We start from the raw sequence: 12,340 nt of genomic DNA, 5'->3' as shown, positions 1-12,340 counted from the left end.
CTCGTTGTTGCCTCTAAAGGATTGCGTGTCATTTGTTTATAAACACTTGAAGAGCAACTGCCGGCTAACCCAAAGCCCCAGTGCTGTCGACCCTTGACACCCATGCAACATGCCACATACCGCATGCCGCATGCAACAGCAGCAGCAACAGCAACAGCTGATGAAATGCATCAGCAGGTGCATCCTAACTAGGCATTGTCCAACATTTTAGAATCCAAATACAATTTTAAATTAAACTTATGCAAAGCAGAAGAAGAGCTGGGGGCATGCAGCGTGGGCGTTGCAACATTGTCGAAATCGAAACCCAAATGGCAGACCTTCGGGGCAATTTCATGGGGCATGGAGCGGCGACAGCGGCAATGCCGCATTGTAATTTCTTTAAAAGCAATTCATTTCATAATGGTCCCTAGGAAGCAGCAGCAGCAACAGCAGCAGCAGCGGCGAAAAAGAAAAGAAAAATGAAAATGTGCTGGGGGAAAATGAAAGAAAAAGAAAAGCAGCGAAACGAAAATGGCAAAAATAATGCAAGCGAAATGGGAAAATGGAATGAAATGAGGCGAAGCTAAATAAAATTGGGCTGCGCCTTGGCTCGAGAGCAAGAAGGACAAAGTCGGAGGAGGGCAAGGGAAAGGGAAAGGTAGAGAGAAGTTGACTGAAAGTTTCGCAAGAAATGTGGTCAACACACACACACACACACACACACACACTCGCAGACACATAGACGTACACTGAGCTATGCAGTTATCCTTTGTTCGCAAGGATTCTACGCCATTTTTAGCCAAGACTTTTTTATGGTCTGCCCCCCATCCAAAAAAAAAGAAAAAGAAAAAAGTTCAACCCAAACAAAGGCTTTGTTTTCTACTTCTTCTATTCATTTCGTTCATTTCTTTTCTCTTTTCTTTTTGTGCTGTTTTGGGAAAGTTGTTTATGGAATTCATTTTATTACGTTCCACGCTCCCCGCTCCCTCTCTCCTTTTGTCTGCATTCAGCTCATTCTTAGCTCTTAGCCAGTTATATTGTTGGTGTTTCAGAGCATTTGCAGTCCCGTTGTCTGCTGCTTCATATAGATAATAAGAAAATTATACATTTTATTCAACGGCAACGGCAACGATGCAGGCAAACACCGCAATGCCCTCAATTTTTGAAGCAGCTCCTTAATTTGCTGCTAAGTTATTTAGTATTGTGTTTTTTGCTTGTGCCTAATTTGCAGCCTTGACTTCAAATTGACTCCATTCAAATTGCATTCCAATGCGTCTAACGGTTTTATCATCATTATCATCCTTCATATCCATAGAGTGCGCTATAATCACCCACTCCTTTTGCCAATTGTCGTTTATCCTTCCTTCGTTTCGTCTTCTTTTCGCCGCAGACACTAATAATTTTCTAAAACACAACGCGTTTTTATTATTTCTTGTTTCTTCTTTTGCGACCTGCCCACATCGTAATTGGCTTCAAAGTTTTCGGGGAGAGCGAGAGTTTAATTAAATAAATTAACGTTTATTTGCCATGCGGATTTGTCGAGAGTTTTTTTTTGCTTGCATTCCGGCGCCAACTTCACATGAATCATCCAACTATAAAAACTGTTATCTTTGGCGACAGTTTTGCATTCCGGGTAGTCGACACTTTAGAGCACTCTGGGACTTGCAATTAATTCGGTTTACATTTTGCAATTTTTAGGCTCATTTAAATGCAAATGCATCTACATTATCAGCATTGAGTTTGCAGTGCGATACTCTTGTTCAAAGTATGATGATTTCTATATGAAAGGTGATGAAAAGTTAAGAAACTAATACAGTAACTGTGCATAAAGTCAGGGCTTATTATGAGAAATTCTTATTGAGAAAGTTCTTAAAATTAATTAGCACATCAGCATAAGCAAATTAATGATATAATAAAACCACATAATACATATAAATATAATAATATAATAATGTATTAATCCAACGCCATTTTAAAAAATAAAAAATATAATAAAAACGTGTAATACTAATATTGTAATAATAGACTACTATTAGTCTTACATAATGAAAATCCAAGTAAAATACTTATTAATCATTAAATTCAATAAATATGGTTTAAGGTCTGCTTATTTAGGTTTCCTTACAAACAATTGGCATAAAGTCAGGTTTCAATAGAAGAGTAATTATACGATGCTTATCTGCTTTGGCTGATAGTCTGATATATCTTGAATGTAGTACTATATCGATATACCACATATGGCCCTCGGTATATTTTAGTATCTTTGCGGTATATTAATTAGGTAATACTGCGCTGTTTCGCTTTTATTCAAAATGGTTAGATGGTATCTCACACTTAGCAAATAAATAAGATAAACTTGAGTGTATGAATAGTATACCATTTAATCCTATAAAATCTATCAGAAATCAGACTAGTGTTGCCTTAAATTGTTGTAGAATAACTTAAAGTTTTGTTTAATAATATTGTTGATGTATTATTATACTCTAGAAATACTTATGTTAGATTCTAATTTGAGTTTATGACTCCTTTTCAAGCTGTTATAATTAGGTAAAATATTTTTTTTTGAAATATATCAAACTATTTTGTAATACTTAATTTGAAGACCTTAGTCATTCTCATTCATTTCATTGCAATAAGGAATTGTATTCGGTATTACCATAAAATTAAATATATACATTTGAAATACTATAGAAATGTCTATAAGAGCATCAAGACATTGTTGTGATGTGGCGAGCGTTGATCTCTATGTTTTTTGTGGTAAAGAATCCAACTTTGGCGACAGTTTTGCATTCCCGGGCACTTGGAGCACACACCTCGATTGTTGCCCTGGGAGTAAGAAAGGGAGTCGCAGCTGGGATTAGACGAGTCCGTTAAGAATGCTGAGGCACATGTCGCTCACCTGGTAACGTGCTGACATCGAACGGACATGCCAGTGACAATTACGAGGAAAGCAGCTCAAAAAAAGTGCCAAACTGTGGCAGCAGCAACAGAAGCAGCAGGAAAAAAATGTCGGGGCAATTAACTTAAATACGTTTCAACTTTATTTTCCCGTGCAAACGCGACAATGTCCTGTGTTCGTCCTGCGACACTTCACAGTGTACTTAGCCCCGACTAAATGTACAGCTACTCAGCTTAAATGTGTATTTGTGTGCAGCCAAGCAAAAAGTTTTGAAAAAAGCAACTCGAAACAGCAGCGAAAAAAACAATGAAAATGTTCAATGTACTTACGATAATAATAAAAAAACCGACAACTAAACAACATACACAAAAAACAACGACAAATATTTTTAAAGAGCATCAGCAGCAGGGAGGAAGGGGAGGGAGTCAGGGAGGGGGTTTGGCCCTGAAAGGGGTCGTTCATAAATTACATCGGTAATTATATTTAATAACGGCAATTAACTTTGTAATAATGTCAATGAAAATGATGAGACAAAATATGATTAAAAGCAAAACACAAAAGCTGAAAAAAGAAACAAGGCAAACAGACAGACTTTTGATTTGCAGCTATGTTAATCCTCAATCTGCTCGACTTTAGACGCTTAAGGCAGAGATAATGCTGAATTACTGCTCGCACCTTGGGAGAGAAGCCAGGAAGTCAAAGAGAAGCGGGGGGAAAAAGAAGCAGACGATATCATAAACTCGACTCGAACACTTTTTGCATTTATGAGTTTTATTGGCAAACAGCGAGAAGGAGCAGCAGGAACTTGGTCAACGTGTTTCTGTCCCTCTCTGTCTATATCATATCACATACTGCATTTAGATTTTACAATGGGGTTTTTGCTGCTTTTCCCTTTAATCCGACATTTATGACATTTAATTGGACATACAGATTGCGGTTCTAATTTGCAGCTTAGTTTTGCTTTTTTTTTATATGATTTGATTCGCGGAAATTGAGAAACACTCCGATTTCCTCTTCGGGCTAACTTCGGCCTGATGTTGTAATTAACAGATCAAGTGGCCGTGTTCAATCGACCACCAAGCAACCACACATCAAGGGAGGGTTTGCCTTGACTAGCGGGTAACTGATAAGTGCAATTAATAATTTTTTACCTTTTTCCTTTGTTCTCAAGTTCAAATTGTGACGTCAGCTGTTGTTCTCTCTCTCTCTCACTCCGACTCTGACTTTTCATTTAATGTATGAAAATTAGTTATTTGCTCATTTCACTCTTGTTTCCTTCTGTTCTGTTTTGTTTCTTGCAGCCTGAAGCCGCCGCCCAAGGATGGCGTCACTAAGAGCAATCCATCAAAACGGCATCGGGAGCGGTTGAATGCCGAATTGGATCTGCTTGCCTCGCTGCTGCCCTTCGAGCAGAATATACTAAGCAAACTGGATCGACTGAGCATACTAAGGCTGTCCGTTAGTTATTTAAGAACCAAAAGTTATTTTCAAGGTGAGTTCCGTATCACAATTATGAATATCCCACCTCCTTTCTTTTTTCTTTTTTTTTTTGCTGTGTTATGTTTCTGGGTGGTTGGAAAGCAGGGAAAAACTTAAAAGAAGGTGAAAGCTACCCCCCAAACTACGCCCACGCCCCTCTGGCTCTACCTATGTATATCATTCCCATTCCCATTCCCTTTCTCATTCCCTTTCCCTTTCCCATCCCATATGGTCGGCCTCTCAGGAGCGGCTGAGCGCTGAGCCATCGATGTCGACATCGGCTTTGCACATTTGCCATACGGCGCGTTACATTCCCCGAGCCTATTAAATCGATTATGCTGCCATTGCCATTGCCGGAGAGAGTTTTCGCTGGCTGCCACACGGTGGCAGACCCTAAACATGACTCATAAATGATTCAAAACTAATTTCATCGCCGCAACGGGGAGTCCTGCGCCTCCTCCGTGTGTCTGTAGTCTCCAGTCCCAGTTTCACTTCCACTTCCAGTTCCCAGTTCAGGGGGATATACCCGCTATATAATATAGTATATAACTTATACAAACACACGCACGTGGCGAAATTAGTGCTGTTGACGGATTAAAGTTGGACTAGTGAAACAAAAGGAAGAAATACGCATTTCATTTTATCTTCGTCTCGTTTTGCTACAATTAACTTTCCCAATGGGGTATATTAACTACGTATGGCAAATGGTGAAACTTGCAGCAGAACAAAATTGTCATCGAGGTACAACTATATCATTATAATAATCACTGAAAGAGTCTGTATTTAGAGTTGACGTAATAAACTTTAATTTGTAATTATCGACGAGATTTACGTTACTTACAATTTTATAAGAGAGGAAGTTTAAAAGGGGAAAGAATTTTGATTAAGTATCATTTCTGTTATGTGCAATATGAATAGAATGCTTTTAAGAGTATTTTACTTATTTAGTTAGTTGCTTATATGATTATAGTAATCTCTGAAATAGACTGTATTTACAATTGACTTAAACTTTTATTGGTACAATAATTAAATCATCGGTATACTACAAGACTTACAATTTTCTAAAAATGAAATTGTAGCATGTTATTGAGGGAATCAAGCTGTAGAATTTTGATTGAGTAATATGTTTTTATTTCTATTGATTATGTGCAATATTATACAAAAATATAAATAGAGCGAATTTTGAAGTATTTTACGTTTTATCATTAATATAATAGATTTAAATAGGATGTATTTACATATAATGAAATAAACTTTTACTTGCAGCTCAATCATATTTTCAGACTTACAAAAGATTCGATCCCATAAATCATTATAATATACACTGAAAAAAGATTGTTTTTGGATTTGGTGTAATAAAATTTAATTTCAAATTAAATATATTGGTGAAAACTTTCAGACCTACAATTTATTTTTATTAGAGATTTGTAAATGAGATACCAAAATAGGGAAAGCGCGTAAAAGATTTTTGATGAAATAATTTGTGATTTTTTCTATTGATTAGTTGCCAAATATAAATATACAAATTATCAATAGACTGAATTAAATTGTAATTATTTTATTTATTAATTTTTCTATATTTGCTATATAGATTAGATATCCACTTCAATCAACATTCATCACAAGTTTTGCACGATTAATTGAGTAAAGTTTTTCTATTAGAATGAAACCTTCAAAAGTGTATTTGCCTTGTAGAAATTCCCATCTGTTCCTCCTGATTTTAATTTCTCTTTTTGTTTTGCCTTTTTTATTTTTGTTGCTGGCTCACCTGGTGAATGTATTAAAGGTGAGTCGAGAGTCGCGTAGAGGAAATGGGGGGGGAAATGTTGAAACATTTTCGGTGGCAGGTAAATCGAATCAGACGCCTGAGGAAACCTACAAAAACATTTTCAGGGATGTTCTGCTTTTTTTTTAGTGCTATTTTTACTCGGCATTTATATATAAGTTTTCTTTTTTTTGTTTTGTCTAATTTAAATTAATTAAAACGCAGTGAGCAAATGCAATAAAAGGAGAACGAACTCAACATTTGATGGCTTTATTATCGAAGAAGGCTGCCAGAGCGACATTCAGTATTTGGTTCATTGGCATTTCGCTTTGTTTAACGACATAAATTTAATTGCTTCGGTGGAGAGGAAACTCACAACGTTAATTAAGTTTAAGTGCAAAAATTGAAGCAAAAGCGAGCGGGAGAGCAACTAAGCGACCTGCTTGGCCCATCCTTTTGTTCCAGCTACTGAGTCACACGTGTTCTCTGTGTGTGTGTGTGTGTGTGTGTGTGTGTGTGTGGCAGGATTCATCATGGACTGCATGAAAAGGACTCGAGTAAATATTTTGACAATTAGCGGTCAATGGCAAAGTTGGGGCGTTAATTGCAATGGCAAACTGTTGACCAGCTCCCAAAACCTTTTCCTTTTTTTGTTGTTGCTGTTTTGTTGACGCCACGTGCCGCAGTCGTTGTTGCATTTTGTGGCAAAGTCAATACCAGCAAACGCATCCCAGGTTTTCTATCGACTTCAACAAATCCCTAACGAAGCCGCCACGCGCTGCGTTTCCTTTGCGCATTTCGCTGCGTTTCTCTGTTTGTCCTTCCCAAAGGAACAACAGCAACAACAACAACAACATGAACAACAACAATGACGACGGGTTAATGGACCAGAACCGTTGCGCCGTGTGCTCTCTATCCACAATCCACTCGCCGTACTCTTTTAGTGTCCTTTCTATCACACATAGTCGAGTCCTGTCTAATGCTTTTGTTCGAAGGGGGTTGACAAAACGTTACCCCCTCCTCTCCTTCCCTTCGAACTTCGGGCACAGGTCAAAGTTTGTTTACGTTTTGGCTTTATTTGTTTGTCTAGATGTTTTTCGGATATTATCAGGATCATTTAATTTACAATTAGTGAGTGTGCAGAGTGTGTCTATATGTATAGGGAATTTGTGGATATTGAACGTGTGCTGCCTTTCCCTTCGCTTGTGGGATTTTCAACTTGAGCACTCAATGCGATTAGTTGACAGGCTGTCCAGGATGTTTGAAAAGCCAATCCACACAGAAGCAATTCTCATAAATAGCTCAGATGTAAAGGAAACTATTAAACAAAATATATTTTAGATATTTAGAGGCAATCGAAGGATTTAATGGATAAATAGATTTCATTAAATCGAATTTGTAGCTAACTTTGGAAATGGAAAGCGAACAAATATATTTTAGTTTTGAATTCTAAATTTATTAATTTTAAAGTTAATTTTAATTTACGCAATTGGTATCAATTTTCAAATTGAGTTGATTCTTTCTGTTTTTATTGATGAAACATTCGCAACAGATCAAAAATATCCTTATACTCACTTATTAAGTATACGGATTTAATGTTAACTAGTTTACAAAAAACAGAACAAAAAATATCAAATATTAATTCATAGGAAATGAACTTACTATAGAATTTAACAATAATATATTTTCAATTCTAAGTTATTTGAATTCTAAAATATAGTGAGCTTAATGAAGTTCATGAAAATTCATAGGTAGAGATATTCTTATTGCTTGCAAGCTGTGAGAAGTGGCAATCAATGAACTTAAAATTAATTGCTGGGCTGCTGCGTGGATAAAGAGATTGCAATTCCACCCACCAAAGAAGGCAATGGACAACAAGGAAAGCACCGGGTATATAAAGCTCTGTTCTGTTCTGTGCTGTTCTGTTGAGTTTAGTTCTTTTCGGCTGTGTTCTCTGGCCATGTACAAGTATTTACCGGTGTACATATGTGAAATGGGCCACAGGGGGTTGCTTCACAGCACAGCACAGCACAGCACAGCAGAGCAGAGCAGAGCAGAGAACAGAGAACAGCACAGACAAGAGCAGCAAGGACGATAAGGGACAAGGGCTATCCTCCGGCATCTACTCGTACTCGCATAGGGGCAGTTGTTGACCCTGACTTGCGCAAAAGCGAAACGAAAAGGCGAAAAAGTTCTCTATACCAAAAAAACAAAAAAAAATAACACAAGAGAAGAAAAAATAAAAGCAAAGTTCGTTTTCATTTTCGCCAGGCTATTTGGAAAAGGTGGATTCTATGTGTACATACACCAAATACAACACATAATGTGCACCACCCACAACCACAACCACAACAACAACCAGAAGCAGAAACAGAAACACACCAACAACCATAACTCACACCACCCACAACCACTCGAATATTTTAGCATTTCTCTTATTCGCTCTCATACTTGGGTTTGGTTTTTCGGCTTCCTTTCTTTTTGCTTTTGCTGTTTTTGTTGCAAAAACTAAATAATTAAAGCGCGCCACTAATGGCCCATTGTCTTTGGGCCCTTCTCGCTCTTGCCCTCTTTCACTCGAAGAAGAAACCAACTCCCTCACTCTGTCGATGTTACCCCAACCACGCCCGTATCTAAAAGGGCCATAATTGCTGGCCAAGCGTTGGCGCCTTATGGCCAGCAATAATTGTTAAGACGCGCAATTTGTTCATTTTTAATGCACTCGCTTACTTCACGATGGCTCCTGCTTTCCCCTTCCCCTTCCCCCTACCACTCCTGCGTCCTGCCACAGGACTATTTGCTTCCTTTGGCACCGCGTGCTCTCTTTGCTTAATTGATGAGTTGCGTAATTAACTGCAAAACTGAACTCAAATGCTTGCATTGATAGTTTTGTTTAACCATTTGTGAACAACTATTGCACGCAATCGAACCTCTACATAAACCTCAACCCAAAAGAAGACATAACTCAACGTATCAACTTGGCCAATAAGCAAATTGAGCACACTCCATGGGGAGGACACTTTGGCTAAAGTTTATTTCTCAAATTTCATAAGCTAAAAAGTTCATTTCGGTAAATTTGGAAATTAAATAAACGATTATTTTATGTAAAGAAAACTTATTTGGAAAGTTGCTTAAATTAATTAAATTTATATATAATTTTGGGCTATATTTGGAACAACAGTATCTGTGTAAACTGTTATTTATGTTATTATTATTTTATTAAACATATAAAAGGGAAAACATTTAATAAATTTAATATTTGCCATTTCAAATATTTCTGAATTCAAAATTAATTTTTGGTTTCGATAAACAACTTTTTTGTAAACATTTAAAAATTATATAATATAATATCTCTTTAATTATATTAAAAAAAAAAATTTAATATAATATCCGTCAATTCATATAATTAGAAAAAGTAATTTATTTTAATTTCGCTTTGAAATTATTTTGAGTGTTGCATTTTAAAAGCAATTTTTCGGTTATATTTTTCATTTTATTAGAAAGACTTACGAAAAGATAATAAACATAATTTTTTATTCTAATTAAATCAAAAATAACAATCATTTTAAATATTCAATTCAATTAGTTGCTGAGCGAAATTTGATTAGTTTTAAAAGAGCAAATTATTAGTTTCAGCATTGTAAATGAAATAATTTATTGATTTATGCAAGACCATTATAAAGTTAAACTGAAATAGAACATAGAGCTTAGCGCAAACAATGGAGACTTGAAGAGAGACTTCAAGTGGTAATGGGAATGACTCTCGCATTTGATTCGCCGCGTTTTGGTAATTTGAGCTGGGACAGAGACAGAGATTGAGACTGAGACTGCGACTGTAGCTTGAGAGTGGGAACACGTTGGTTGCCAACCAGAGTTCCCACACATGATTAAAATATGGTTTTGCCAGCAAGCAGCAGCCAGTCAGACAGTCAAATCATGTTGGAATTACTTGAATAAGTAGCTAACGATCGCGGGACTGGTTTGGAGATCTTGTTCTCACTTTTGGGACACCTCTGTGTGTGCTGTCTAGAGTGTCTCGTGGGAAGCGAATGCGACTGCGACATTGTGTGGCAACTCTAAGAGTTGCACATGCGACACAAGACTTGAGTCAATTGTGATACCATTAGATTATGTTTAACAAGGTCACTTGGTCAGCAAATTCATAAGGAAATAGCTATGATATATGAGTGGGTCTTTTTCATAGGGGGCAAAGGGAGGGAAAGAGAGCGGGAATGCTGGTTGTGCTATTATCAAAATTGCCGTTAAGCGTTTGTTAATGGAGCCCATGGCCGTCGTACGACTCCCTGCGAATTGCAAGCCCAAGGGGCCAAGGCTCAGCTCTTAACCTATAAACATACTAAGCCTGCTCACTCTCTCTCTCTCTCTCTCTCTCTCTGTCTCGCTCTGTCTATAACTGTGGCCAATTTTTCGTGCATATACATGACTTTCGTGCGTTGCTCCAGTTTAGGCCCATTAGCGCGGACAGCAGACGAGGTCGGGATACCTGATGGATGTGGGGAGGAGATAGACATGGAGTAAGAGAGAGAGAGAGAGAGGAAGCGCAAGAGTGAAGTACACACAGGAGACGATAGAATCCATAGCCAGACAATGGGTCGAAATCGCCGCGGTGCAGAGGCGGACATGCAATCAGTCAGGCGATGCACTTTAATACACCTGTCTCAGCTCGAAGGTTGTTTCCCCCTAGTTCTTCTTGTTGTTGCTGTTGTTGCTTGCGAGAGGCGTCGCATTGTCACGCCGACCAAAACGTTCAGCTTAGTTCAGCTCAGCCTTAGAGTTGGACCCAAAGAGAAAGAGAGATAGAGAAAGAGAGAGAGAGCGCAGCCAGACAACATTGCGTGACTTACGTAGGTCGGCCACCCGCTACCCCCTCATTCCTCCTCCCCCTTCCCTCCCTTCAGCTGCAACAACAACAGGTATCAGCAACTGTATACAAAGGCCTAGTTCAATTTAAAGCTCACTGCAAAACGTTTAAAGCCCAACAAATTCGTATGTAAATCAATAAAATAATAAGACAACATTTCACACAGAAATTTGAGTGATTGAATATGAAATCTTTGTACTTATCTGGTACACAACACAGCTTGGTTCAAGTAGAGAATTTCTCAGAGTTAGAAAATGTTATTTCTAACTATAATAAATGCGTTTATTTATTTAAATAGTGACAATTCCATATTGTCAATGTTTAATATCTTTTATATTATAAATTCTGAAAGCTGAAAAGCTTACACATATTGAGATGGAAGCAGAAGGAAATAAAGAGAAAATTTAGTTTGAAGTCTAATCAATATAGGAATATGTAGAAGTAAAAATTTCTTACAACTAGCAGAATTTATTTTCAGCGCAGTCTTATGAAATATTAGATGCAGTTTCATTATTTATACATCCAATAGATTAAACGTTTTATTTGTATTGTATTATAAACAATTTAGGTTCAATGTTTAACGGTTCTTCAAAAAAGAATTGTAAGAATATTAAGTCGGTAGCAGAAGGAAGTGAATCAAGATGAAATTTAATTTGGCAATTGATTAAGCATAAAATAATATTAATATAAAGATAAATATTTACAAGAACAAGCAAATTTTGTAAATATTCTTATCGAATACTTAAAAAAATATTACTTTTACGGAGGCATTTGGCGTTATTTTTACCAACTATAACCATACGATTTGTTGTCGTTTAGAAAAACAGATTGCAATGAATGCTTTGTATTACTTGTTACTGTTATACAACGAGTGCAGTAACAATATTGCTTGCTTATCATATTTAGATATGTGGAGATGGCAAATATTTGACAGCTACCAACAATTGGCTTTAAAGTAAGCTGCACAGCTTAGTACATACTGATAATATACATTAACTTTCATTGCGCCGCCCTTCGAAGTCAATCGAGACAGCTGTCAGTTTTTCAATCAATTGCGCTGATGAGTTTGACATTTCCATGACATATTTGCTTACGAGGCACGAAAAATATTTGCCAAAATGTCAGAATTTAAACTTTATTCTTTATTGTTTGCACCATGCCGTGCCAAGGGGCACGCCCCAAAAGCGCCAACGGCAGCAGAAACAGCAACAGCAACAGCAGCAACAACAAAGGCAGCGCCCAGCGCATAATTGACGCCATTTTCACAGGGCGCATCAGTCACAGCGACGCGACGCTTCGCAGCGCTGCTTGCGTCAGCGTCAACGTTAGCAGAGAG

At 37.3% G+C, this 12,340-nt stretch overlaps 1 protein-coding gene across 4 annotated transcripts in view; it reads left to right on the top strand.

Annotated features, from left to right (window-relative positions):
* LOC133837681 (circadian locomoter output cycles protein kaput) overlaps positions 1-12,340 on the top strand; it is a 42,240-nt gene that overhangs the window by 14,142 nt on the left and 15,758 nt on the right. For all 4 annotated transcript variants that reach the window (XM_062268528.1, XM_062268524.1, XM_062268527.1 and 1 more), the window contains exon 2: positions 4,180-4,370. In XM_062268528.1, the coding sequence (XP_062124512.1) occupies positions 4,180-4,370 (191 nt within the window). The remainder of the gene's footprint in view (positions 1-4,179; positions 4,371-12,340) is intronic.

This window comes from Drosophila sulfurigaster, chromosome 2R (genome assembly GCF_023558435.1).
Source record: "Drosophila sulfurigaster albostrigata strain 15112-1811.04 chromosome 2R, ASM2355843v2, whole genome shotgun sequence".
Classification (NCBI taxonomy): Eukaryota; Metazoa; Arthropoda; class Insecta; order Diptera; family Drosophilidae; genus Drosophila; species Drosophila sulfurigaster.
Note: the sequence above shows the minus strand (reverse complement) of the source record. Positions and strands in the feature narration are given on the sequence as shown.